This window comes from Chlorocebus sabaeus, chromosome 2 (genome assembly GCF_047675955.1).
Source record: "Chlorocebus sabaeus isolate Y175 chromosome 2, mChlSab1.0.hap1, whole genome shotgun sequence".
NCBI lineage: Eukaryota > Metazoa > Chordata > Mammalia > Primates > Cercopithecidae > Chlorocebus > Chlorocebus sabaeus.
The window spans coordinates 40,969,198-40,996,728 of record NC_132905.1 but is presented as its reverse complement, the minus strand read 5'-3'; the positions used below and the strand labels follow the sequence as shown (position 1 = coordinate 40,996,728).

General features: G+C 56.4%; 2 protein-coding genes across 5 annotated transcripts in view; one reads left to right on the top strand and one right to left on the bottom strand.

The window, feature by feature from the left end:
• The window catches only part of TRPC4AP (transient receptor potential cation channel subfamily C member 4 associated protein), an 88,008-nt gene extending 74,263 nt beyond the window's left edge, over positions 1–13,745 (top strand). For 2 of the 4 annotated variants that reach the window (XM_073008122.1, XM_008021592.3), the window contains exons 10-19: positions 208–339; positions 3,222–3,280; positions 5,966–6,067; positions 7,491–7,574; positions 8,586–8,676; positions 9,638–9,778; positions 10,409–10,517; positions 11,631–11,743; positions 12,577–12,783; positions 12,907–13,745. In XM_073008122.1, the coding sequence (XP_072864223.1) occupies positions 208–339; positions 3,222–3,280; positions 5,966–6,067; positions 7,491–7,574; positions 8,586–8,676; positions 9,638–9,778; positions 10,409–10,517; positions 11,631–11,743; positions 12,577–12,783; positions 12,907–13,044 (1,176 nt within the window). In that variant the 3' untranslated portion in view covers positions 13,045–13,745. The remainder of the gene's footprint in view (positions 1–207; positions 340–3,221; positions 3,281–5,965; positions 6,068–7,490; positions 7,575–8,585; positions 8,677–9,637; positions 9,779–10,408; positions 10,518–11,630; positions 11,744–12,576; positions 12,784–12,906) is intronic. The other 2 variants (XM_073008119.1, XM_073008120.1) reach the window with 2 other exon arrangements.
• MYH7B (myosin heavy chain 7B) overlaps positions 13,721–27,531 on the bottom strand; it is a 45,749-nt gene continuing 31,938 nt past the window's right edge. Inside the window, 26 exon segments of the mRNA XM_037982838.2 lie at positions 13,721–13,988; positions 14,062–14,199; positions 14,622–14,717; positions 14,799–14,903; positions 14,990–15,160; positions 15,251–15,376; positions 15,451–15,847; positions 16,236–16,351; positions 16,447–16,571; positions 16,737–17,086; positions 17,229–17,425; positions 17,515–17,633; positions 17,723–17,849; positions 18,520–18,909; positions 18,987–19,077; positions 19,431–19,576; positions 19,667–19,843; positions 20,607–20,849; positions 21,803–22,058; positions 22,722–22,858; positions 22,967–23,090; positions 24,785–24,902; positions 25,081–25,168; positions 25,600–25,676; positions 25,764–25,896; positions 25,991–26,170. Coding sequence (XP_037838766.2) covers positions 13,959–13,988; positions 14,062–14,199; positions 14,622–14,717; positions 14,799–14,903; positions 14,990–15,160; positions 15,251–15,376; positions 15,451–15,847; positions 16,236–16,351; positions 16,447–16,571; positions 16,737–17,086; positions 17,229–17,425; positions 17,515–17,633; positions 17,723–17,849; positions 18,520–18,909; positions 18,987–19,077; positions 19,431–19,576; positions 19,667–19,843; positions 20,607–20,849; positions 21,803–22,058; positions 22,722–22,858; positions 22,967–23,090; positions 24,785–24,902; positions 25,081–25,168; positions 25,600–25,676; positions 25,764–25,896; positions 25,991–26,170 — 4,257 coding nt within the window. The 3' untranslated portion in view covers positions 13,721–13,958.

The following is a 27,531-nucleotide window of genomic DNA, read 5'->3' as shown; positions in this document are numbered from 1 at the left end:
TTAATGAGCAAAGTTAGAAAGTGTGTTTGTGTGTGGTAGGTGTAGGGGATACATGGATGTTTTCTTCAAACCCCAGCACTCCTTACTGACAGTTAGTTGCTTTCTTCGTCCTGAATGTCATTATCGTGTGTACTGAGCACGAGGTTTTGCTAGATTTTTCAAGCACATTTGTCTTAATTAATACTTTTTCCTTCCTATCCTGTCCAGGTTCACAGAATGATTGCAGAGTTCAAGCTGATCCCCGGACTTAATAATCTGTTTGACAAACTGATTTGGAGGAAGCATTCAGCATCTGCTCTTGTCCTCCATGGTCACAACCAGAACTGTGACTGTAGCCCGGTAAGCAGGAGACCCCTGGGGACAGACAGATGGTGCCTCACTGGCTTGGAGTAGTTGTTTCAAGACCTGCTGCTGACCCTTTGACCTTTTTTCCTTTGGGAGTAGAGCAGAGACTAAAATTGTATTTTATAGTCCCCTAATTGGAAGCTACCTTGGAGTAGGATCTGAGTGAACCCCACTCCCCACCCCAGCCTATGCAGAAATCCCTTTTAAGATGTTCCTAGGCCGGGCACAGTGCACATGCCTGTAATCCCAGCACTTTGGGAGGCTGAGTGGGCAGATCACTTGAGGTCAAGAGTTACAGACCGGCCTGGCCAAGTATGGTGTTGGGTGCCTGTAATCACAACTCTTTGGGAGGCTGAGGCACCAGAATTGCTTGAACCCAGGAGGCGGAGGTTGCACAGAGCTGAGATCACGCCATTGCACTCCAGCCTGGGCAACAGAGTGAGACTGTGTCTCAAAAAAAAAAAAAAAGAGTTCCTGCCTGAGGCCCTCTAGCCAACTTCCCCTTGTACACCTCTGTGGTGGGGATCTCATTTCACTCCAGGCAGGGGGCTGCCCACTGCATGAGCTAGCAACGTGCTTTTCCTTATTTGCTGTTTTATCCTATTGTAATTTTCATCCACCTGTAGAACCGTGCTCCCGGGCGCGGTGGCTCACACCCGTAATCCCAGCACTTTGAGAGGCCAAGACGGGCAGATCACTTGAGGTCAGGAGTTCGAGACCAGCCTGGCCAACATGGTGAAACCCCCGTCTCTACTAAAAATACAAAAATTAACCGGGCGTGTTGGTGGGCACCTGTAATCCCTGCTACTCGGGGCTGAGGTGGGAGAATCGCTTGAACTCGGGAGGTGGAGGTTGCAGTGAGCTTGGATCGCGCCACTGCACTCCAGCCTGGGTGACAGAGCAAAGACACTGTCTCATACCAAAAAGGGGGATTTGTTTTTTTGAGCCCAAGGACTCTCCTTTACCTTGTGTCTTTCACAGTACCCTTGAGAGAGCTCTGAACAGGACATTGGAAGACTTGTAAGAGCTTGAATGTATCACTGAATCTCTGAGCCTCTTTTCTTGCCAAAGGAGGATAATACTCTTTCCCCTATTGGCCCCCCGGCTAGTTCACAACCTTTTGACCAGCATGAGAAGGAAGGTGCTCTGGGACCTAAAAGTGCCACACAGCCATCAGGGCCCGGTGCCATGGGGCCCTGATCTCTTTACTGCACTCTGGGGACTTTCCTCAGTGACCTGTCTTCTGCTTTATCATTTGAGTTTTTAATTTCAGGCAGATATATTTTGCATTTCTAGATGTTCTGTCTGGCTCAGTTCGGAAACTGCTTAGCCATGATGTTATAATATCTTTTTTCTGCTGCATATTCTGTTTTTAATCATTTTTAAAATACTTTCTTAAGGTCTCTTTCGATTGCTCATGGGGTACTAATGCTTGTGTTTGAGTCTTCAGACCTCAGGGTGGAGTGTTACCTCGTGTTTTGTAATGTCTATGGAGAGGCCACCAGAATTACTTGAACCCAGGAGACGGAGGTTGCACTGAGCTGAAATCACGCCACTGCACTCCAGCCTGGGCAACAGAGTGAGACTGTGTCTCACAAAAAAAAAAAAAAAAAAAAAGTTCCTGCCTGAGGCCCTCTAGCCAACTTCCCCTTGTACACCTCTGTGATGGGGATCTCATTTCACTCCAGGCAGGGGGCTGCCCACTGCATGAGCTAGCAGCATGCTTTTTTATTTGCTGTTTTATCCTATTGTAATTTTCATCTGCTTATAGAACCGTGCTCCCGGGCGCGGTGGCTCACACCCGTAATCCCAGCACTTTGAGAGGCCAAGGCGGACGGATCACTTGAGGTCAGTGGGGCTAGTTTGCCCCATGGGTACCTGTGTAGCCTCAGCCCTGGAGGCGTTTCTACAGGGCACTTTTGCTTTTGTCTGCCAGGTATGTCAGGTACAGCTGTCCCAGGGCAGTTTTCATGTTTCAGGTCTTGGCCCTGCTGCCCCAGTCGTGTGAGCGCAGGGTTTCTGCTGCTCTTGGGAGGGCTCCCTTCCCCCGCCAGCAGCACCCTGGCAGAGCCAGGCTCCCTGGGCTGGTGGGTCAGGCCTTTCTAACCCTTCTCTCGCCAAGTGTACATGCTCCCCAGGCTTTACAGGAACCTGAGACCCTGTCTGGTCCCTGCAGGGCATTAAAACCCAAGCATTAGTGTGACTAGGTCTTTTCGCCACCGCTCCACACTGCCCTCAGCTGCTGAGTATCAGTTCCTTGGCTCACGACTCCAAACTCCTCGGTCCTTTCTTCATTTCTGATTCCTGTGGACTTCCCCCCCTCCTCCCCACACGTTTTGTTTGTTTGTTTGTTTGTTTGTTTTTTGGGACAGAGTCTCCATCACCCAGGCTGGAGTGCAGTCAGTGGTGTGATCTGGGCTCACTGCAACCTCTACCTCCCAGGTTCAAGTGATTCTCCTGCCTCAGCCTCCTAAGTAGCCAGAATTATAGGCGCAGCAACCATGCCTGGCTAATTTTTGTATTTTTAGTAGAGGCAGGGTTTGCCATGTTGCCCAGGCTGGTCTCAAGCTCCTGACCTCAAGTGGTCTGCCCGCCTCGGCCTCCCAAAGTGCTGTGATTATAGGTGTGAGCCACCACGCCCCACCTTATTTTTTTTTGAGTGTACTGGCATGTTTTTAGCAGGAAGGGGGCCACATTAGCTTAATCTGCTGTTGATCAGATGTGGAAGTGAACAGATGGTTTTCTAACTAAAGAAAGGTCCTCATGGTGCATGAGGACAGAGGCTCAGAGAAGCAGGCTCTCACCAGGGTGTCTGTCTGTGGTGTTTTGGAACTTGTGACTGTGGTCTTAACATTGAGGCTGTGCGTGTGTTTCAGGACATCACCTTGAAGATACAGTTTTTGAGGCTTCTTCAGAGCTTCAGCGACCACCACGAGTAAGTACAAGTGTGTCCCTGCAAGGAGAGTTGTTGGACTGTCTTTTGAAGGCCTCAGTCTCTTTGGTCCGTGACCTCGGCTCGAGAGGAGGCCCTAGAGCTGGTGGAAGCCCGCTGTCCCCTCAGTGGTAGCAGGTGTGACACTGCAGTCAGACCTGCCATCTATCCAGCCTTTCTTATGGCAGGGACTGCCCCTGAGCTTGCTTCTAGCCCTCATAGCTACCCCAGGAACTGAGTATGGAAGTCATTGGCCCCTTATTACCTTTGGAATCAATGGACCTCTCAACCTGCTGCCCCTCTGAAGCAAGAGTGGACAGCGTGGCTATTCCCAGGAGCCGGCAGGAACCTCAGACAGGCAAAGCCAGCTGCTTACTGAGCAGCTGGGGATTCTTCCCTCCACGAGGAGGTGTGCTCCCGTTTTTCTTGAAAGACATTCTGTGCTCATTTATTTTTTAACCTTCGATGGAGAATGTACGAGGAAAATTACTCTCTGCTGTAAGGAAAACAGTGCAGGAAGGGGGTGACTAGCAGCTGACCCTTGGCCTTGCCATTGGGGAGATGATGTGGGGACCTTAGTGAGCGAGAATTTCAGTGAGCTTAGCTCCAGCCAGCTGTGTGTGCACAGGAAACTGGGCCCACTGTTGCATAACTTCTGATGTTTTCGGCCAAGGAAAGCCAGAAATTAAGATTTATGTGAAAGGTCCTGATTTTAAATGTTGGTTTAAATTTTTTAAAAACCTTGCATTTGAGCTAACAGAACATGCCTGGAGACAGCTGTGGCCCCAGGGCACCTCCGTCATATGCACCCGTCCTCTTTGAGAGATTTTCTGGCTGAAAGCCATAGAAGGGCTCCAGGAAGCATGTTAACCTGAAAAATGGCACCACATATGTTATGGAACTGCGCTGTTTTCCCTGAGGAAGTGAGTCTTTGGCTTTCATCGGACTCTTCAATCTGAGTACTCTGTGGGATATCAGGACGAAATGCAAACAGCCATGGCCCCTGCTCTCATGAAGGGCAGAGTCTGAAAACAAAGACAGTTGTTCATCCGAGGATTCCACCGTTGAGCATTAGTGATGAGTGGAGATGGTATTCAGGAGGAGAGGAATGGGTCTGTGAGAGGACATTTGAGAGGGTACGGAACTGGCCAGAGGATGCTCAGGAACTCTCCCTTGCCGAAGTGGCTTGTCAGCCAAGACCTGAAGGGTCGGCTTGTAGTGAATTGAGTGAACAGGCATGTGAGAGGGTGAGTGTTCTAGCCAGAAGCCCCTGAACAAGGGAAGACCATTGTGGCCAGCTGATGGGAGTGACGTGGGCTTGGCTCTGGGCTGGCTGCACAGGGCCTTGTGGGTCACAGTCACAGGCCTGGATTTTATATACAGATGGTCCATCACTTAGAATTTTTCAACTGTACAATGGTACAGAAGTCGAATTTTGAATTTTGATCTTTTCCTGCGCTCATAATAAACAGTTCAGTACTCTTGCAATGCTGGGCGCTGAGCTGCAGCTGCAGCTCAAATGTATTTCAAGAAAAATGATGACCAGCTATGTGGTCACCAAGGTAGACAACCAGTACTCTGTGCTGTGCCCGCCATGTTGCCAGTGTTTATGGCCAACTGTAGGCTGAAGTCAGTGTTCTGAGCACATTCCAGGTAGGCTGGGCTAAGCTAGGAGGTTCAGTAGGTTAGATACATTAAATGTGTTTGTTTTTTTTTTCTTTTTTTCAAGACGGAATCTTGCTCTGTTGCCCAGGCTGGAGTTCAGTGGCATGATCTTGGTTCACTGCAACCTCCACCTTCTGGTTTCAAGCAATTCTCCTAGCTCAGCCTCCTGAGTAGCTGGGATTATAGGCATGCGCCACCACACCCAGCTAATTTTTTGTATTTTTAGTAGAGACGGGGTTTCGCCATGTTGACCAGGCTTGTCTAGAACTCCTGACCTTGTGATCTGCCCGCCTCGACCTTCCAGAGTGCTGGGATTACAGGCGTGAGCCACCACGTCCAGCCTCAGTATGTTTTCACCTTAACGGTATTTTCAAATACGACGGGTTTATCAGGGCATAACCCCCTTCTAAGTCAGAAAATGTCTGTTCTAAATGCAGTGGGAGGCTGTGAAAGTATTTTCACCAGGAGTGACAGGATCAGAGTCCTGATTCTGAAGATCACTTTTGGTGCTGTGTGATGACTCAGTTCCTATGGGATACCTTTTAGGGAGCTGGTGTCCTGGGAGCGCAGGGAGCAGTGACAGGCCTGGATGGCAAGCGGGGGGAAGTGTCACAGTTGACCAGGCCTCTGTGATGTCTGACTGTGGTGGTTGGTGGGACTGCTGCAGCAGGGCCAGGCTTCAGTGTGATTGGACATGTTGAGGTGCTGGTGCCTTTGAGGAAACAAGTAAAAGTGCAGGCAAAGAGAAAGGCCCGGAGCTGCTGAGGGAAGGGGCCTTGTCAGTGAATGTGGCAAGCAGGGGTTGGGGGTTGGGAGTGGGGCCAGGGAAAGATTCCACTGCCTGAGAGCCCAGAGTTCCCTCCTGCGAGTGCTGGCTGGAGTGAGAGGTGCTGGAGGAAAGTGCCTGGTGGCTTCTCAGATTCTCTCCGCAGGAAGTGGGCAGGAGACTCCCTGCAGTAGCCCGGGGCGGACCCAGCAGCCCCAGTTCCTGTCCTTTACCTCCTCCAACCCATTTTGTTTCAGGAACAAGTACCTGTTACTCAACAACCAGGAGCTGAACGAACTCAGTGCCATCTCCCTCAAGGCCAACATTCCTGAGGTGGAAGCTGTCCTCAACACCGACAGGTGAGTGCAGGGGTGCAGCTTTTCCCTCAGCCCATCCCGGCTGCTCGCCTTCCCTGGGGGCTCACTGGGGAGCACACCCAGGTATACATGCGTGTCCTCTCTCACACGTAGCTACAGTGTCCTGAGGGCTCCTCTGTGCCAGGCACTGTATTCGTGTCACCTGCATTTTCTCATCGGAGCCTCACAGCAGCCCTAGGAGGGAAGCCCCATCCATCCCTGCACTTTACAGATGAGGGGGCAGAGCCTCAGAGAGGTCACCTGCCAAAAGTCTTGTGTGCTCCGCACTGGCCCCCTTGCCTCGTGCATTCAGCCCCTTTGCTTATGTGCTCCTTTCTTGCCTGTTGGCATCTGCAGCCAAGCAGGACAGACAGAAGCCTCTTACCTACTGCCACATGTTAAGCTGCATTACCTGGGTTAGGTTTGCCTCACCTGGAGCCAGGCAATGGGGAGCTAGTCTCACAGGCGTCAGAATGCAGTGGACTTTATCCAGCAAGAACCGTAATTTCCCAACCTTTTTTTGTTGGTTTTTGTTGTTGTTGTTGTTGTTGTTGTTTTTTAGACACAGGGTCTTATTCTTTCCCTCAGGCTGCAGAGCAGTGGTGTGATCATAGTTCACTGCAGCCACAACAACCCAAGTAGCTGGGACTACAGGTGTGCGCCACCATGCCCAGCTAGTGTTTGTACTTTTTTTTGTAGAGATGGGATCTCACTATGTTGCCCAGGCTGGCCTCGAACTTCTGGCCTCAAGTGAGACTCCCTAAGTCCTGGAATTACAGGTGTGAGCCACCATTCCTGGCCTCCCAACCTTTTTTTCCTAAGGCAGCAAGCAGAACTCTTCATTCAAATAAAATTGTACCCCGTCCTGCCCTGATGTGTGTAGTGGATCACAGGAGAGCTGCTCTGTTGGAAGGGCCTGGACCCCGCATGCTTGGCCATCTTCCTTCCCCCATGATGGGGCCTGAGTCATGTCCTCATCTCCTGCCTTTGCTTCATAGACTGGGAAACTGAGGCTTGGGGTTGTGGGTACTTGCCCAAGGCCAGCTGGAAGTGAGCCTCAGGCCAGGAGTATGCTGGGTCCCACCCTGTTTGCACAGTCTTTCCACATCTGGCAGCCTGGCGTGCCTGTGTCAGTACACTTTTGGTATAAACAGCTCTTCTCTGGCAGTTCTAAGCCATGTCTGATTCGGGATGTTTCTGGCCTGGGAAGGTAAGCTGGCCTGAGATGTGGTGGGAATGCACTTGGCGGGTTAATTCTGTGATTGAAGGGGTCTCCGGGGCTCTGGCCCCGGTTGGAGCAGGAAGGCATCCTGCAGACTTGGAAATGTCCCCATAGTTTTTCACCGCCCAAACCAGCAGAGCGACCCATCCCCAGGGCCCCCGTCAGCCTCTCAGATCGATCACCAGTGTCTCTCTTCTATTTCAGGAGTTTGGTGTGTGATGGGAAGAGGGGCTTGTTAACTCGTCTGCTGCAGGTCATGAAGAAGGAGCCAGCAGAGTCGTCTTTCAGGTGGGTCTGGGGACAAGTACCTGCCAATTCTGTGGGGCTGCAGAGCCAGGTGTTCCACAGGAGGTTAGAAATACCTCCTTTAGTCACCAGCATCCACGCCTGAAGCACAGTTACTGTTGGGGAGAGGTGGTTTGACTGCCATCTTGCCTAGTGTTGACTTGGCAGGTATGTGGAACCTTCTTCCGCAACCCACAGTGATCGAGCATTCACCAAGCGCCTGCTCTGGGCTGGTGCCGCATGGGTGGGAGAACTAGGATACGGGCCCTGCCATGAATTCCCTAGAGCTGTGCTGTTTCAGTGCAGCATGGAAAGGAATGGAGCCAGTTGCCCGGCAGCTGTAGGAGCAAAGGAGAGCCTCCTGCTGCTAGGGCTGGGGGCTGGGTGAGTAGAGGAAGACCTTCTCTGAGGTCCTTAGACACATCTGAGATGAGTCTTGAAGTCAGTGGACAGGTAGAGTTCCATCAGGGCCGGGCGTGAGCTCTCAGGAGGTGTCATGCCCACATGGGCCTTTGTCACTTCAGTGCCTTGTCCAAACTCCCTGTCATGGATCCCCGCTGTGCCTCTGGGTCCCTCAGTCAGCATAAGCCACTACTTCCCTAGGCCAGCCCGCCGTCTGTGAGCCCAGCGGCCTGTCTGCACGTGTTCGTCAGCTTCCCACACACATTCCTGGCCCCTCAATTGCACGTCCTCCCATTCTCGTGAAAGGGCACAGCCTAGAGTATGTTTCACGGGGGACTCGCAGGAGCCAGCCCTTCGATCCCAGATGTCACCTTCTTTGTGAAACAGCCCCTTCCAGACAGACCCAGATAGAAGAGTTCTGCACTGAGCTGGCTCTCTGAGGATGGGGGCACTGCTGTGTCCCCAGGCCCAGGATGAAGCCTGATGCTTGGTAGATGTTCAGTAAATGCTGAGTACATGAAAAGGGAACAGACATCTCCCAACCCCTTGGAGAATTGAACACGGCCCAGAAGAGGGCAGCCTTAGCCACCTGAGCCAATATTTGGGTCGCAGGTTTTGGCAAGCTCGGGCTGTGGAGAGTTTCCTCCGAGGGACCACCTCCTATGCAGACCAGATGTTCCTGCTGAAGCGAGGCCTCCTGGAGGTATGGTCTGGAGCAGCCACTGTCTTGGGTTCCATCCCCGCCCAGCCCACACATTGTGTCCTGTACCGAGCCCCAGACAGTTCATCAGGAGCCGACCAGATATCACGACCTCTGAATGCCAGTGCAGGTTGCCCTAGTTTTTGCCCTGGGTTTCCAACTGTGGGTTCCCCGTGGGTGCTTAAGGGGTAACAGATTTAGGGGGTGGCCAGGCCATGCAGGAGGGTGAGAGTTTAGTTAGCAAGGCATTTTGACCGTGAAGATACTTTGATACTAAAAGTTAATTTTCCTTTATTGAATAATGGTCTTCAGAAAAAGTAAAACAGAGCAGAATGGCCACAGTTATAATTGGTATTTCAAATTTTTTCATATGGACAAGAAACTGACCCCTGAATTATAAAATCCATGTGGAAAAGAACTGACCAAATCAATGTTAACGCCAAGAAAATGTAGAAAACTTTATAAAGGAGTAAATTGGCTTTATTCTCTTGATGAAAACTCAATATTTTGGGGTAAACTTTAAACAATTTTGCTCAGAAACACAAAGACGAGCCGTGGGGTCAAAGTGTGTCCTTTGCTTTTCAATTCTGTCCTTCATTTACTTGAATGACCTCAGTGCCTAGGCAGTGGCCATGTTTTAGGCCTGGTGATGACAACTCCACTCACCTAGGAGCTGAGTACCCCGGCCATCGTGGTGACCACAGTGCAGGCCACAGGCTTCAGCTGTACGCCCTGGGCAGGGGAGAGATTGTGCCACATTCCCAGTCTGTTCTGCCTCCTGGTGAGGTCTGTCAGGCCTGGGCCTGTCCTTGGAGCCACCAGCATTCTCAGACAAGAATCTAGACGGGGTTGCAGGTTCCATCCCCAGGATGCTTGCTCGAAGCCAATGCATGGTCTGAGCTCCATTCCAGGCCCTGGTGTGGGTAGCCACGTTCACACCTTCACCCTGTCCCTCCTCACCCAGCACATCCTCTACTGCATTGTGGACAGCGAGTGCAAGTCAAGGGATGTGCTCCAGAGTTACTTTGACCTCCTGGGGGAGCTGATGAAGTTCAACGTTGATGCATTCAAGAGATTCAATAAATACATCAACACCGATGCAAAGGTAAAGTTAACCTCGGGCTCTGCAGAGTGTGCTAGGTTGTCCAGCAGTTCCCTTGTAGTCCTGCTCTGCCAGTCTTTAGGCACAGTTTTAAATGAGAGATGACAGGAGAGTCTGGGCAGTCTTTGGCAAACATTCATCGGAACCTGCTCTGCCTGGCTCTGTGCTAGCCCCTGGGAATGCAGGGATGAAAACCGGGGCTGCTTGTGGGTAGGGAGTGAGGGTGGGAATGGGCGGCTTGTGCGCCTGCCGTGACGCAGCATGGTGGGTGCCACAGTGGGAGCTGCTGTAGGGAGGGACTGGGCCTGGTGTGTTAGGCTCAGCAGGTGTGTGTGACAGAAACCCAGCTGAGGCTAGCTGAAGTAAAATTAGAAGTAAAAATTAGAGGAATCCAGCACCCTTGAGTGTAAAACCACTGGACAGAGTGTCGGATCTGTGCTGAACTCCAGGGGGTGCCTCTTAGTACCTGGGTCGTGAGGGGAGGTCCCTCAGCTTATCTGAGCCTCTGTCTTCCTATCTGAAGCAGTGGGGCTGGTGGAGGTCACTGATGCCCCTTGTAGTGACTGTCCCCCCGGGCCATGGCCATCCCTGGCCAACAGCCCACTGCCTGCTGTGAGCTTAGTTTCTATACAGTTCCAGGTGTTCCTGAAGCAGATCAACAGCTCCCTGGTGGACTCCAACATGCTGGTGCGCTGTGTCACTCTGTCCCTGGACCGATTTGAAAACCAGGTGGATATGAAAGGTACGTGAAAGGCAGGCTGTCAAGGCAAGTCACGCAGGGTGAGAACGCTGGCATCAGACACCCTGTCTCCAGCAGGGAGACAAGAATGACTGAGGGAGCTGCGCCAGACGCCCACATGGCCGGCTTCGAGGTGGCGGCTCCCAGGGCAATTCACTTTGCTGCCTTGTTCAACACTTTAACAAGGTGAAAATCCATTGTTGTTAGCAAGATGCAAAAAACAGAAAAAGGCCTTTTGGACTGGTATTGCCTGGCACGATGAGTTGGCCCCCTCGTCCCCAGTGTGCTGTGCGTGGAATTACAGGTGCCCTGTGGTGCAGCAGGCATCTGAACCCTCCTGGACTTGCCAACGCACTTCCATGTGTATGTGCACACATTTCCTTTTTTTCCTAGGAGAGGGCCTGTGGCATCCAGCAGATTCTCTTGAGGGTTTTTGACCCCCCCACCCCCCAAAAAGTCAGGCATTTGTTCCTTGTCTAGGTCACTGTCATTGATAGCAAGAAGTATCCTGGTAGTTGGTAATTTAGCCGTTTGCCTCCTTTTTCTGCTCCAGAGAGTCTGTTTCAGGGGAACAGCCACCCAGATTTTGGTACCTTCAGCTATTGCCCCGCCTCCCAATTGTGCGGGAAGCAGTTGCTCCGACACTAGTGGCCAGAGCAGAACCTGTGCCTTGTGGTCTCAGTCTGGGCCGGACTCACCTGAGAGCTGGTGTGGAAAACCAGTTGCGCTAGGAGCTCTGCAGGAGGATTTGAACTTTTGCATTGGTTTTCTTAATGCAGCATCATGGATCCATCTTGCTGTGGCGGAAACTCTCCTGTGTGTGATATGGAGGGCAGGGGTCTGGAGCCAGCCTAGGGAGGGCTGAGGGAGAGCTGCCCTGAGCTTGGTTCTGGAGGATGAGGTGGTGTGCTTCTGGGCGCTCTGAGAACACGGCTTTGCCTGCTGGCAGAACAGCTGGAGGTTCCTCTTCTTGCCGCAGTCAGCTTTCATTGAAGCTGTTTTGATGATGAGCCCCCAGCTTCAGAGTCAGGACTCAAACGGGGCTCCACTAGAGGCCTGGGCGACCAAGCCACTGGGCCTAAGCCTGACCTGCTGCACCCCCGCCTCCCTCCACAGTTGCCGAGGTCCTGTCCGAGTGCCGCCTGCTTGCCTACATATCCCAGGTACCCACACAGATGTCCTTCCTCTTCCGACTCATCAACATCATCCACGTGCAGACGCTGACCCAGGTGAGAGGCCCCGGCAAACACACAGCAGGGAAGGTCGATTGGAAACCAGTTCCTTTGTCCTGGAGCCTAGATTTCTGTCCCCGACTCCAGAAATGCATCTCTGGAGACCCAGCTCTTCTGAGGACTGTGCTCAGGAGGAATCAGTGCCCCATTGTACAGACAGGGCGTAAGGAGGGTTCGCAAGTCCCCTCAGGTCACAGGCTGACTCGCAGGCCAGCGCTCTTCCCGCCTCCCCCATGTCCACATCCCTCACACCTTCTGCCCTGCTGGGCTTCACAGTCGGACCTGAGGCTGCCCAACTCCCTCACTGAAGTCATGCAGCCTTCCCTTCTCTGAGCCTCATGCACCTCTTTTCTAAAGTGGGGGTGGTCTTAGCACCTCTCAGAGGTGGTCTTTGGTTCTGTTCTGAGGTGAGGCGCCAGGTGAGAGTGCATGGTGAGTGGGGCAGAACTCTTGCCCCTCCAAGGTGCACAGGCTAGTGCTGACAGGCACTTCTGAAGCGGGATAGCCGCCCCAGCACACGCACCCAGCCCTGCCTGGGATGGACCTTCCGGAAGGAGTGATGCTTGAGCCGAGGTCTGGACAGGGACAGATGTTGTTGCCCTCAGGTGGGGTGGGAAGTGGGTGTGGGGAGCAGGAAGGTGCTCAGGCAGGAGACTGGGGCTGCTGGGGGCCCCCTTCCCCTAGTCCTATTTCACGTCTGCACAGGGAGAGCTCCATGGGTGGCCCGAGGCTTGGGGCCACTCTCCTCCCTGCCTGATGGTTGCCCAGGTTCACCAGGGGCCACTGGGGCTCCCACCAGCCCCTGACCTGGTGGGCCTGTGGCCTTGCAGGAGAATGTCAGCTGCCTCAACACCAGCCTGGTAATCCTGATGCTGGCCCGACGGAAAGAGCGACTGCCCCTGTACCTGCGGCTGCTGCAGCGGATGGAGCATAGCAAGAAGTACCCCGGCTTCCTGCTCAACAACTTCCACAACCTGCTGCGCTTCTGGCAGCAGCACTACCTGCACAAGGACAAGGACAGCACCTGCCTAGAGAACGTGAGTGCCCCACCCCTCAAGGGGGTGATGGGTGGGCAGCAGACCCAGGGCCTGAGGGGTGTCCCGGTGCTGGGCTTGACCTGGGTCCTCCAGGCGCCCCCCAGCCCCTCCCTCTTTGCCCAGAGCTCCTGCATCAGCTTCTCATACTGGAAGGAGACAGTGTCCATCCTGTTGAACCCGGACCGGCAGTCACCCTCTGCCCTCGTTAGCTACATTGAGGAGCCCTACATGGACATAGACAGGGACTTCACTGAGGAGTGACCTTGGGCCAGGCCTCGGGAGGCTGCTGGGCCAGTGTGGGTGAGCGTGGGTATGATGCCACACGCCCTGCCCTGTTCCCGTTTCTCCCTGCTGCTCTCTGCCTGCCCCAGGTCTTTGGATACAGGCTTGGTGGGAGGGAAGTCCTAGAAGCCCTTGGTCCCCCTGGGTCTGAGAGCCCCAGGTCATTGGAGAGCCTCAGTCCCCATAATGAGGACGGGGTACCATGCCCACCTTTCCTTCAGAACCCTGGGGCCCAGGCCCACCCAGAGGTAAGAGGACTTTTAGCATTAGCTCTGTGTGAGCTCCTGCCGGCTTCTTGGCCATCAGTCCCGGGGTGGGGAGGAAGACATGGGTGACCCCCCATCTGTGAGCCAAGCCTCCCTTGTCCCTGGCCTTTGGACCCAGGCAAAGGCTTCTGAGCCCTGGGCAGGGGTGGTGGGTACCAGAGAATGCTGCCTTCCCCCAAGCCTGCCCCTCTGCCTCATTTTCTTTTAGCTCCTCTGGTTCTGTTTGCTCATTGGCCGCTGTGTTCATCCCAGGAGGTTCTCCCAGAAGTGGGGGGGGAGCCTTCCCTCCATCCCTTGTGGCACGGGGCAGCCCCTCCTGCCTGAGCCTGGACACGGGGCCCTTCCTTGTGTTGCCAATTTATTAACAGCAAATAAACCAATTAAATGGAGACTATTAAATAACTTTATTTTAAATGATTGCTGTGGACCTGGCTTTTGTCCCTAGGGCTGTGTTTTCCCCTCCTGAACCCCAAAGAATGAGAAGGAAACTGGCTGTGGTGTTTATTCAGGGCCCGGGGAAGGCTGAAGGCAGCATGGGGGATGCAGAGATGGCAGGATTGGGGCAGATGGTCTCAGCCAGAGGCACAACAGCAGACATTCCTCTTGAGAGCCCAGTGGCTCGGGCCTTCACTCCTTGTGCTGAGGAGAAAGGGATAGCTGAATGAGCAGTACTACCTGTCATCCCCCACACTCCCCCTGCACAGAGAGCAATGCCCCCACCACTCCTCACCTTGGGACCCAGGGCATCCCGGGTCCGTGCCCGCAGCTTGTTGGCCTGGGTTTCCGCCATGTCTGCCCGCTCCTCCGCGTCATCCAGCTCGTGCTGGGCCTTGCGATACTTGGCCAGGTTGGTGTTGGCCTGCTGCTCCTGGGGGCACACACACGGCCTTGGCTCCTCTTCAGTGACTGAGATGCTTATTCTGGTCCCTGCCCCATCCCCAGTAAGGGAGCTGGCTCCTCCTGGTCCTCAACTTTGTTCCTACTGCCATTGTCCATCCTCACTAATACCACAGTGGGAATAAGGAAGTTGGGACGCACCAACTTCATGATGTGCCTCTGTGCCTGCCCCGCCCCTCAGAGGCAACTCCAGCCTTGGCCAGGGGAAAGCACGTGGGGTCTGTTCTGTGAGACAGAGCTAGGTCTATCTCCCCAGAGATGTTAGAAGCTTCTCTCTTCCTTCTGGGTCACTGAGCCGGGAGGGTGGAGCTGCTGCTGATGCCTCACCTGGCCACAGACCCTGGGGCAGAGCTGGGGTGCCAGGTCCAGGTCTCCAGGCCCCAGCACACTCACCGCCTCCTCAAACTGGCGCTTGTAGCTCTTGACCTTGCTCTGCAGCTTGTCCACCAGGTCCTGCATGCGAGCCAGGTTCTTCCTGTCCTCCTCGGCCTGGGCAGGCAAGGGGGACTCAGGGCTTGCTTGGGCTGGGCCAGCTCCAGGGCCACTCCCCGGGGAGACCCTGTTACCCACCTGGTATGCGAGCTCCTTGACGCGGCGCTCATGCTTACGCACGCCCTTAAGGGCCTCAGCGTGCTTCTTCTGCTCTGCGTCAAGCTCGGCCTCCAGCTCCCGTACCTGCAGGCAAGGGTACTGCCTGTTGCCCAGCCCACCCCTGGGTCACCCACCCTGCCTGGGCCAAGGACTAGAGGGGCCGCACACACCTTGGCCTCCAGCTTCTGCACCTGCTTCTTCCCGCCACGGAGGGCGGCCTGTTCCGCCTCCTCAAGGCGGGCCTGGAGCTCACGCACTGTCTGCTCCAGTGTCTTCTTCATCCGTTCCAGGTGTGCGCTTGTGTCCTGCTCCTTCTTCAGCTCCTCGGCCATCATGGCTGCCTTTGGGGGAGAAGGGGCTGGTCAGGTGCCCCGCCTCAGGGAGTCCCTCTGCATTGTCCCAGGCTTCCCACAGCCCTTGCCCAGCCTCACATCAGTGATGGCCTTTTTGGCCTTCTCCTCAGCCTCCCGCCTCTCCTGTGCAGCCGCCTCCACCTCCCCGCTCAGCTGGGCCAAGTCTGCCTCCAGCTTCTTCTTTTGGTTCAGGAGGCCTGTGTTCTGAGGGGAAGCAGAGTCTCAGAGCCAGCCAACAGGCCTGCACCTGCTCTGTCCCCAGGGACTCCTGTCCCCACCTGCGAATGCAGGAGGTTGAGGCGCTCGGTGGCCTCCAACAGCTCCTGCTCTGCCAGCCGCCGGCTGCGCTCGCCCTGCTCCAGAGCAGCCCGCAGCTCCTCCAGTTCCGCAGCCAGCAGCGCAGCCCGGCGCTCTAGAGCCTGTGCTTGCTCGTGGAGCTCAGCTGCCAGCCGCTGCTCCTCGTCCCGCCCTGCCTGCTCCTCCTTGAGCTGTGCCTGCATCAGCCGCGTGGCAGCCTGGGCCTCCGTGGCCTGGCGGGTGGCATGGCCCAGCTGCAGCTCCAGGTCATTGAGGTCACCCTCCATCTTCTTCTTGAGCCGCAGCGCCTCATTGCGGGCCCGTGTCTCTGCATCCAGGGAGGCCTGCAGGGACTCCACAGCTCGCTGGTGGTTGCGCCTATGGGAGGAGGGTGGCATGAAAGGGGGTCCCGTAAGGGCATATCTGTCCTTACAAATGCCCAAGGACCGTTGGAGACAAGAACCCATTTTGAGAACAACTGAGTCACCCCTTCCCAGTTTAAAGTCTCTTGTGACTGCCTGTGGCCCATCAGAGTAAGTTCGTGGAGAAGAGTGAGGCCCAGGCGGACAGGTGGACTGACTCTGGCTCCACCCCCACTGTGTGACCTTGGGCAAGTCCTTCAGCGTCTCCAAGGTTCACCTCTAATGGAGATAGCAACCCGGACCTCAGAAAGTCCCATGGGAGGGGCAGACTAGAGAGCAGAGTACACACTACTTCCTTTCCCTTCTGCTCTCAGGAGGTGGGAGCGGGAGGAGGATGGACACACCTCAGGTTAGCGCATTCCTCGTCTTTCTCTGCCAGCTTCCGGTCCACTTCTGCTTTGACCTGGGAGAGCTCCAGCTGGATCCGCAGCGTCTTGGTCTCCTCCAGCTCCAGGGCCCCCTGCGGATACAGAGCAGGCATGGTGGGGTGGGAAGGGGGGACAGCCAGCAGAGCAGCACGTCAGTGTCCACCCACCCCTGCGGCCAGCCCCTGACCTCTGCCTCCTCCAGTGCAGCCTGGATCTCACTCTTCTCGCCTTCCAGCGCCTTCTTGGCTTTCTCCAGTTCCTGGATGCTCTTCCCACTGAGACTCACCTGGTCCGTGAGGTCGCTGATCTCCTCTGCAGTGGACAGGGTGCTGAGGGGCCACCCCCATGGCTTGTACTCCCACCCAGGTCACTCCACTCACCCCTGATTCCAGGGTGGCCCCACCAGGGCACCCCTGTGACTCCAAGGTGCTCTGACCCCAGGGCAGTGCCCTGGCCCTGGTGTGTGGCAGGTCCTACCCTGCAGGTTCTTGTTCTCCCGCTTGAGCGTCTCCAGGGCCTCAAGTGCCTCCTCGTGGCTGTGCTGCAGCCGGAAGAGCTCAGTGCCCAGGCCACGGGCCTCCCTCTGCGCTGCCTCCAGCTCCCGCTGCATCTCCTCCTCCTGCCGCCGCCGTTCCTCCAGTGCCCGTTCCAAGTGCCGCTGCTTCTTGTCCAGCGCAGCAGCTGCTGAGGTCGCCCGCTCCAGCTCCAGGGTTACATCCTCTGACTCTGTCTGCAGCCGTAGCTTGGCCTTCTCCAATGACGAGCACTTGGCATTGGCAGCCTCCACGCCCTCCTCTGCCTCCTGCAGCCGCAGTGCCAGCTTTTTTCTAGGCCGTGGGGCCAGACAAGTTGTGGACCATGGAGGGAGGGAGGACAGCCCCAGCAGCTCCCTTCGCCCACCCTCAGTGGGGCTCAGAGGCACAGGCATAAAGCTCTGCATGGCAGGGGCCTGGCCAGCAAAGCACTCACTTGGCCTCCTCCAGCTCCTCGGTCCTCTGGATGGCATCTGCTTCGTACTTGCTCCTCCACTGGGCCACCTCGGCATTGGCCTTGGACAACAGCCGCTGCAGCTCAGCCTGGGCCTCAGCCTCCTCCTCGTGCTGCTCCCGCAGGAGGTCACAGTCATGCCGCAGAGCCTGCACAGCGTGGGCCAAGGCGCTCTTGGCCTGCAGGGACACCAGTGACCTCAGCGTTGGTGCAGCCCAGTGGCTCTGGCGCCCACCTGCCCACTCTATGATCACCGGTGCCAGCCCACCTTGCTTTCCTCCTCTAGCTGGCGCCGCAACTCTTCCAGACTTTGGGCAGCCAAGGCCTTCCCACGGCTCAGCTGACTGATCAGACACTCCTTCTCCTCCAGCAGGCGACTCAGCTCCCCTGCAGGCGAAGAGGCGAGCGGGCAGGTCAGGTTGGCGAGGGCTGCACCAAAGCCCTGCCTGGTGTGGCCAGCTGAGCCCCAGCCTCACCGCTTTCCGTCTGTAGTCGCCCCCTCTGCGTGCTTGCGTCCGCCAGCTGCCGCTGCAGCTCCTCCACCTTGATCTTGGCCTCACTTAGCTGATCCTCATAGGTGCGGCACAGCTTCTCTGCACTGGCCTGGGATCCCAGGTTGGGGGCAGGGGTCAGATGTCAGAACAAGTTTGTATATCAGAGGGCAGGATCTGGGTCTGCCAGTCAGAGACTGGGATCTGGGATCAGAAACTGGTAAGCTAAATGTGGGCCCAGGAATCAAAGGGAGAGCAGAGCCCCAAGTTCAAAGTCAGGGAAAGAGATTCTACTGCTGGGCTTAACAGACACGTGTCAGAATGGACAGGGCTGGGCCAGCCCCAGGGCCGGTGGGTCAGGGCGAGAGTTGGGATGGTAGCTGTGGAGTCAGCTGGCAACAGTGGTCAGAGGTCAGCTGTCAGGATTATGTGGCAGAAAGGTCAAGGCTAGGGTGCTGGGGTTCAGAACAGGAAGTCAGGACAGGTATTAAGTCAGAGTTCAGGAGTCAAGGGCTGGGGTCACAACTACTGCTGGTTCAAGGGTCCAAGGCTGGAAGTAGATGCTGCGTCAAAAATGACCTGGAGTCAGGGAACAGGGCTTGGGAGTCATGGCTTAAGGTCAGGACTGGCAGGAGGCTGAGAAAAGGGGGTTGGGTGCCAGGTGAATGGGTCAGGGCTCAGGATCAGGTACCGGGTGGAGGGAGTATGGGGACAGTATTGGCTGCTGGGGTTGGGATTGGTTTAAAGTCAGGGTGGGTATGGGGTGAGGAAGGTGTGGACACCTTGGCGCGGGTCAGAGTCTCCACATTGGCAGCCAGGTCGTCCACCTCCATGCGCAGCTCGCTCTTCTCCTTCTCCAGCTTCTGCCGCACCCTCTGCAGGCTGTCCACCTGCTCCCCCAGCTCCGCCGCGCCCTCCGCCTGCTTGCGCCGCAGCGCAGCCACCGTGGCCTCGTGCCGCAGCGCCGCCTCCTCCAGCTCCCGCCGCAGCCGCCCCAGCTCCGCTTCGCGCTTACGGGAGCCCTCGCGCTGCCCCGCGGACGCGCCGCCTGCTTCCTCCAGCCGCTCGCTCAGCTCCTCCAGCTCCCGTGCCGCCTCCGCGCGCTGCTTTTCCACGCGGGCCCGGGCTGCCCGCTCTGCCTCCAGCTCCTCCTCCAGCTCCTCCGCCCGAGCCTGGGGTGGGCACGCGGGGCAGCTGTCACTTCTGTGGGCCTCTGACCCCGGGCCTCACCCACCCGACCCCCACGTACCTGCAGCTCCTTGATCTTCTTCTGCAGCTGGGCTCCCAGGAGCTGCTCGTCTTCCACCTGCAGGCTCAGCTGACTCAGCTCGGAGTCCTTCCTAGGAGCCGCAGGGTGGGTGAGCCAGTGCAGGCCTTAACTCCCACCCACCTGCCTGGGACCCCTGTAATGCCCCCAAGTCCCCTTCAGGCCCTGAGGGACCTCACCCCCATGCACCTGCTGTACTGGGCCCTGAGGCCTCAGCCCTGGACCCTGGCTGGGCCCTCAGTCCAGGGAGGGCAAGACACCTGCGCCCCAGTGCCCCATCTCTCGACCCCAACGCCTAACCTCTGCAATGCCACAGGACCCACAAGAATCCAGAAGGGAACAAGGGCTGGGTGCAGGCTCAGAAGGCCCCTCTGGCTGGGCCGGGAGGGCCCCCCCACCGCCCCACCACCCCACCGCCCCGCCTACTTCTTGAGCTTCTCCTCCAGCTGCTGCTTGTCTTGGGTGGCATCAGCCACCGACTCCTGCGTCAGCTTCAGGTCACCCTCCAGCTTGCGCTTGGCCCGCTCTGTGTCCATGCGCAGTTTCTTCTCCTGCTCCAGGGAGCATTCCAGCTGCGGAGCAGGCAGAGCAGGGGTCAGCCATGGCCCAGGCCAGCCAGCACCCTGGCCCCGCCACCCAGTCTCAGGATGACCCTGACTCACGTCCTCCACCTGCTGCTCCAGCCGGAGCTTGGCCTTGGTCAGCGCGCTCACGCGGTCCTCCTCGGCCTGCAGGTCACCCAGGGCCTGCTGGTGGGCCTCCTGTAATGCCTTCTTCTCCTTGGTCAGCCGGGCCACGGACTCGTCCAGCGCAGCCATCTCTTCTGTCAGGTTCTTCACCTGTGCCAGGGCCAGCGTCACCATGAGGACGACCTTCCCTGCACTCTGAGCGGCCACCGCACTAGGTCAGAACCAGTGCCCCTTCCAGCTATGGGACTCAGGCAAGTCACTTGACTCCAAGCCTCCACAGCTTCTGCCTAAGGGAAGGACCCTCCTCATGGGGCTGTACTGAGGATTCACGAGTGGTTGCACCCGCTGCGCCCAGCACCACACCTGACCCGGCAAGAGAGCCACAGATGCCAGAGCCATGTGCAGTATTAGCAGGTGCCCAGGGAAGCTGCCTCCTAGTCCTGGCTTCCTCGGTGAGCACCTGTGAGAACCTAAGCTGCCTCCCCCACCTCACTTTCCATCCTGTGTAATGGAGTCACTCCTCCAGCACTGGGAACCACAGCGGCCATCACGAGAGCTCAAGGTCAGAAGTCACCTGCAGGACGCAGAGCTGGGGACATGGAGTTCCTGCCCTCAGGGGGCTTGTACTCCAGGATGGATGAGGATCGCCAGCATGTGCTAAACACCTACTGTGTGCAAGGCCCAGGTGTGTGTGCTCAGGAAAGGCCAGTCACACACCACATCACCAGCTACCCTAATGGTAGTGCTGCTAACCCTACTTGACAGACAAGGAAACTGAGGACCAAGAAAGGTAGTGACATGCCCAGGGCCACAAAGCAGAGGCTTAGCAGAGCAGGGGTGGGACCTGCAGCTGCCTGCCCCAAAGCTGGCCCCCTGGCTCTGGGCCCTTCCCCACAGCTGGCCCGGCCCACACCTTGTTCTCAGTGGCTTGCTTCTCCTTCTCAGCTTTGGCCAGTGTCAGCTCCAGGTCATCAATGTCCTTCTTGAGCTCCGTGCACTCGTCCTCCAGCTTGCGCCGGCGGGCAGCCAGGTCAGCGTTCACCTCCTCCTCATCCTCCAGCCGCTCACTCAGCTCCTTCACCTTCCCCTCCAGCTGCACCTTGGACTTGATCAGCAAGTGGCAGCGCTCCTCGGCATCTGCCAGGTTGTCCTGCTCCTGGAGGGCACACAGAGTGGGGCCGGGTCAGGGGAGGGCCAGGTAAACCAGCAGAGGGACACCAGGTCAGGCCCTGGAGAGGAAACTATTTCTGTTTGTCCATCCAAAGGTTTGAAGCCCATGCTCAGCTGGGCTCTGAGAACTCAGGAATGCCTTGACCTGCTCTTGGGCATGGAGGGGCAAGGGCTCAGGGAGAGGGACACCCCAGAGCATCACGAGGGGAACGTTAGACCTGTGGGGGGCAGCCCAGAGTGAGGCCCAACAAGGGTTCTGAGAGAAAAGCCCCCTGCCCCGCTGTTGGGCTGAGGCCTTCCGAGGAGCAGGGTGAGCAGCAGCAGCCCCTGCACAGCCACAGACGGGCTCCTGGAGGCACTCCCTGGAAGGGCTCAGATATCCTTACCCCCCATTTCCTTACTGCCCGGCTGCATCACAGTCTCCTGCACTAGCAGGTGAGTTTTGTGACCACAGGGCCATCTCTGTCTTCCCACCAATGTTCCTCTTGCACTAGCCTGAGCCTGGCACACAACTGATACACAATGCCACGTGCCAAAGGCAGGAAAGCTTGCTCTGTGGACCTGGGGAGATTCCAGACCCTTGATCCATGCCCTCTGGCTATCACCCTGTTACCTGCCACCTGGGTTCCCATGGCCCTTAACCAGAGAATACAGCATGGTCTGTTTGGTTTCAGGGATAGCAAGGAGGGGAGAGCTGGGGAGCTAGGGTTCCTCTGCTTTAGCGGGAGGCCAAGGTGGCACGAGGGGAGAGTGCCAGGACATATGGCCAGACGAGGCCTTGGGGTGGGGAGGCTGGGACATGGAGGCCTCATCTCATGGCACCTCTGGAACAGGGAGACATAAGGCCTAAGTCCCATGGGTCTGGCTGAAGTATTCCTCAGAGCAGCCAGGGGTACTCAGGGCCGGGGTCACCCAGTCACAAGGGGAACCCCGACTCACGGCCTGCAACTGCAGGGCCAGGTCATTCTTCTCCTGGGTGACACTGACGTGCGTCTCCTCCAGTTCCTGGCGCTTGGCCTCAGCCGCAGCCAGCGCCCCTCGTAACCCCCGCAGCTCTGCCCGCAGGGCCGCCAGCTCCTCCTCAGCCTGCGCCGAGCGCAGCAGCGGCTTCATCTTGAAAAAGAGTTTCATCCATGACCAGTTCTTGACGGCATTGAAGGCACGGATGTTCCACTGGATGGTGAACAGCGCATCCCTAGGGAGGGGCAGCCGAGCTGTGAAGCTGGCTCAGTGCTGCCCGTCACAAATGGTGACACTAGGCACAGTTCACTTGTTTTGCCTTCCTAGCAGCCTCATGGAGTAGCTCCTAATACCTCTGCTTTACAGGGGAGGCCCACAGGCCCACAGGCCTGCCTCCAGTGAAGAGGCTCATGAGCCCCCATGCCCTGGTGGCCTCTGCAAGTGCCAGAAGACACCACGGCTGTTAAGCCATGGGGCTCTGGGGTCAGTGGCCTGGGCTGACACGCCAGCTGGCACTGGCTCTCTGACGCAGGCACCCCTCTGCTGAGTGGAGACCATCACAGCGCCTGTGTCTCAGGACCATCAGCGCTTTAACCAGGATAATGCAGAGAAAGTATCTTGCCCAGGGCCGGGCACTCAAGAGTCTTGGAAAACACTGGGTGCCATCGCTGCCCCTCCGAGCCACACACTGATGGCCTGGAATGGAGAAGCAAGTGCCCTACCCCAATTTTTGAAGTGGGGAAATGGACGCTGGGGAGACACAGAACAGAACCTTGCTCCCAGCAGCCACAGGGGCTGATCTGACTACAGGACAGCATGTCAGGGCTGGGAGAGCCAGTGGGTCTGGGAGCTGAGGGGCAGGGCCACATCCTGTCCCCAGCCTCCTTCCCACACCCACCTTCCTCCCAGCAGGCGCTGGTACTCAAGGCGCATGAGGCGGCCACGGCTCCGTGCCTGCAGCAGCGTTAGCACCTTGGCCAGGCGCTGGTCACGGAGCTCTTCCAGGACGCCTAGAAGCCCAGCCTTGAAGAACACCTAGGGGCAGAGAAGGGGACAGCCAGGTTAACCCCCAACCATCTGCATGAACCCTGCCCAGTGTGACCGCCACAGCCAGGGCCAGCCTTGATCCCACAGTGCCCCGACCTTGGTGTGGCCAAACTGGTACTGGGCGTGGTCCAAGTCCAGTGAGCCCAGCAGCTTCTCCGTGGCCTTCCTGCTGTCCATGAAGGTGTCGTCCGGGATGGCACTGGGGTTCAGGATACGGTACCTGGGAAAGCAGCACAGAGCTGGTAAGGAGAGGGCTGGGTGTGGGGCACAGGCCACTGAGAATGGAGAAGTCAGGGACCGAGGAGGCTGGTGTGGGTAGCAGGGGACTCGTTCCTGGGCCTCTCCGAGGCTGGTGCAGAGGTTCCAGCAGGGCACACGCTGAACAAGGGGGCCGGGGATGTGTCACCACATGGGGACACTAGGGATATTCCACTTAAAATCCTTGGGGGGCTGGCCGGGTGCGGTGGCTCACGCCTGTAATCTCAACACTTTGGGAGGCCGAGGCGGGTGGACTGCTTGAGCCCAGGAGTTCAAGACCAGCGTGGGCAACATGGCGAAACCCCGTTTCTACTAAAAACACAAAAATTATTGGGGCATAGTGGCGGGTGCCTATAATCTCAGCTACTTAGGAGGCTGAGGCAGAAGAATTGCAGAATTGCTTGAACCTGGGAGGGCAGAGGTTGCAGTGAGCCAAGATCACGCCGCTGCACTCCAGCCTGGGCGACAGAGTGAGACTCTGTCTCAAAAAAAAAAAAAACACAACCTTGGGATTTTAAATGCGTTCAGTGAGTTTTTGAAGAGGCTTTTTACAGAAGGCATGCACTATTTTTTAAAACTTTTTTAAAGGCAAAAAATATTAGTAGAAGGTGACATGCTGTGCCCTATCACCAAAGAAACATTTGGGAGAGAATTCTAATGCTAAGGAGCCAGGGCTCCCAGCCCACCCACTTCTAGGCGGATGCACGTGCACATGTGCACAGGGCTGTGTGGGTCAGGTGGGCTCCAGCCACGCTGTGAAGGCAAAACCAGAAACACAAAAGGCCCCTCACGAGGGGACTCATTAAACAAAGCATGCAGTCCACCAGACTGTGAGATGTTTCGCAGCCATGAAAGACGGACGATGACCACAGGAATATGTCTGTGGATAAGGAACGATCTCCAGGCCAGACTGTTACATGAAAAAACAAGCTTACAGCACCATGCGTGTGTGTGCGTGTACGGTATCTGTATGAACCTCTGTTTACAAAGGATAGTGTGGATGACACCATGACTTCTGGAGAGAGAAGGAACGATGGATGCTTGTTGCCCATCGAGGGAATGGGGAAGAGCCAGCAGCACTGCCCTGGCGCTCACTATGTGCCAGGCGTCACATGAAGCCTCGTCCACACGATTCTCATTCAACTCCCAAATCTGCATCCTTTCTGCCCGCTGCCCTGAGCTCCAGACTGATAATTTGAGTCTCCCCCATGACATTTCTAGGGTGTCTGCTGGAGGCATTTCAAACCTGACATATGCAAAACAGAGCTCAAACCAGTGTCCCCTCGCCTCTCCCCCAAATCAAAAAACCGTTTTTGTATCTCAGTCAATCTACCACTGGTAGCTCCCAGGTTGCTCACTGCCAAACCTAGAAATCACTCTTGTCTTTTCTGCATCCAGAAGTCCGTGTCCAGCTCATCAGTGAGGCCTGTTGGCTCCACCTCCAATATTCGCCCCAAGCCTGTTCACTTCTCCCCAAGTCCCTGGCCAGGTCTGAGCCACCCCCATCTCTTGCTGGGATGCCTGGCCAGGCCCCTCACAGTCCCTGCTTCCCCCTCCAGACAGGGGACCATCTGTCTGTTGGGCTCTGACGTGTGTGTCCTGCCCAGCCCCTCAGGCCTCCACCTGGAGCAGCGGGCGGGGGAAGGGGTCGCCCACCGCTGCCGGAAGTCAGTGTAGAGCAGCCTGTTGGGAAACCCTTGGCGGCAGATCCGGATCCCCTCCAGGACCCCATTGCAGCGCAGCTGGTGTAGCACCAAGAAGGCATCCATGACCCCTGGACATGAGAGGGGAAGAGGTCAGAGGTCAACAGGCACACCCACAGGCCCCAGAGAAAAGCAGCAGTGGAGACCCTGCGAGGCGAGGGGGAAGATGTACTGAGCCTCCTGGCCTCTGCCCTGTCACCTTCCCACGACGCCCCCCCGACCCCAGCCAGGTGAGCCCTGGGTGACTACCTGGGGTTTTGTTCTCGTTAGGAACAATGCAGCGGACGAAGTGGGGCTGTGTGGCCCGCAGGTTGGTCATCAGCTTGTTGAGGTTCTCCTGGTGGCAGGCAAGAGTGAGGGAAAGGCACAAAGGGGGCAGAGAACCAGAATTGGATGCCGCAGTAGTCAGGACCGAGACGGGAGCAGGGCCCTAAGTGCCCTGTACTCTTGCTCTTTCACTCTCATTCTGGTGATGGGAGACCCTTCACCATCTCCCATCACCACCACCGAAGTCTTCACTTCCCTGCCAAATCCCCGTCCCTCCCAGAGTCCAGGGCTCCTACCCCTTCCCCCGCAAACCCTGCCCAGGCAGCGTAGGGACGGGAAGCAGCACAGACTTGCTGTGATGTTCACGTGGAGAGGAGTTAAACATCACTGCAAGTCTTAACAGCTGCCCGCCCAAGACACGGGGGACAGGGCAGGGGGTGAAGGGCAGGGCTGGAGGCTGCCAAGAGTGAGGGTCTACCTGGGGCCCAGATGGGGCCTCACCTTGTGCAGCTGGGACACCGTCTGGAACGATGCTGCCTTCTTACGCTTCTCTTTCACCCCAGACTTGGGGGGCTCGGCTAATAGAGACAAAGGGCCTGGTCACTCCAGGGAATGTCACTCTGTGGACCCCTGTCAGAGCAGAGATCTTGTCCCTCAGTACTCACTGGAGCAGGAGCCCGCATAGTTCTCATAGAGAGTCGCCAGGAGCCTATTCTGTGACTTCTGGAAGATGGGGACCACTGTCTCATTCAGGGGATCCTTGTTTTTCTCCAGCCAGCCCACGATGCTGTAAGGCACCTGGACAGACCAGACAGGTGCTGAGCCCAGGTGGGGCACTTGGAGCAGGGAGGGAGGAGCCTGGCTGAGGGCTGGGGCTCCAGCAAGCACCTACCACGCCCGCGTAGTGGACCACCTCGAAGTGGGCCTGGTACTTGCGCTTCTTGTCAGGCCGAGGCTGCTGGAAATTGGGTGACTTCCCCGCGTGGTTGTCATAGAGCTTGGCCCGGAAGCTGGCATCTGAGGCCTTGGGGAACATGCATTCCTCCTCCAGGATAGACAGGATGCCCAGTGGCTGGGAACAGAGAACGAGCTTGAAAAGCCACCATCAAGCCAGTCCATCCTGGAAGGACTGAACCCTTGTTCCCCAGGCCACCTCCCTTATGGGAGCCTTCCCAGATCCCCAGCCTCAGCCATCTGCCCGGTCAGACACCAGACCCACTCCAAGAACCCATCTCCTAAGAGAAAAGTTTGTGGCTTGGCTCCAACCCCTCCTGCAAAATCTGCAGCACCAAGTTGTCATCTTCACTTCTAACGGCAAACCCAAGCTGCCATCGCTCTACCCACTCTCACCCCACCACAGCCGTGGCTCTCACACACAAACACGGGCTAAGTCCAAAAAAGCCATTAAGGTCACATTTTGGCGTCCTCACTCACTAGCTGTGGGGCCCTCCGACATCACTAAGCCTCAGTCTTCTAACCTGCAGAGTGGGAAGATGCATGTCTTCAGTGCTGATACAATATTTAAAAAGCTGTCAGTCACCTAAATGCCCAGCCGTAGGGGACTGCAGAAATGCATGGCATGAAACTCATCCACTGCATGAACTACTCTTGCCATCAGCAACATTCAAAATACATTTTCAGAGAAAAGGTATGATACAAATGAAATCTGTGTCTATAAAAGAAAATGGATAGGCCGGGCGTGGTGGCTCATGCCTGTATTCCAAGCACTTTGGGAGGCCGAGGCAGGTGGATCACTTAAGGTCAGGAGTTCGAGACCAGCCTGGCCAAAATGGCGAAACCCTGTCTCTATTAAAAATACAAAAATTAGCTAGGTATGGTGGCACATGCCTGTAATCCCAGCTACTTGGGAGGTTGAGGCAGGAGAATTGCTTAAACCCTGGAGGTGGAGGTTGCAGTGAGCTGAGATGGTGCCATTGTACTCCAGCCTGGGCAACAGAGTGAGACTCCATCTCAAAAAAAAAAAAAAAAAGGGATAAAGGATTTTGAGGAAATGAACCTAAGTGTCATGTGACTGACTGTGGTAGGAATGAGGAGAAACGTTTTTTCCCCTGCCAATTTTTCAAATTTTCTTTCTTCCATTCTTTGTACAATGGGTAAATATACATAATGTTCCACAATCACAAAAACAAGGAAACATACCCTGCCCTGCACCCAGGGCAGTTCTAGGGATCCAGTGAAATTGTGGCTGCAAACAGGGCCTTGTGAGCTGCAGAATTCTGAGCACCCAGGAGGAGCTGTTGTCCACAGTACTGGGATGCATGCATTCACATTGCTCACATGCTCAACTCCAACACACCCATTCACACACGTGCCCTTTCACACACAAGCACATAAACACGCTGTCACTATTACACTCACATATGTATGCTTACTGCAGCACAGTCACATGCTTCCATGCACACTTGCACAGGC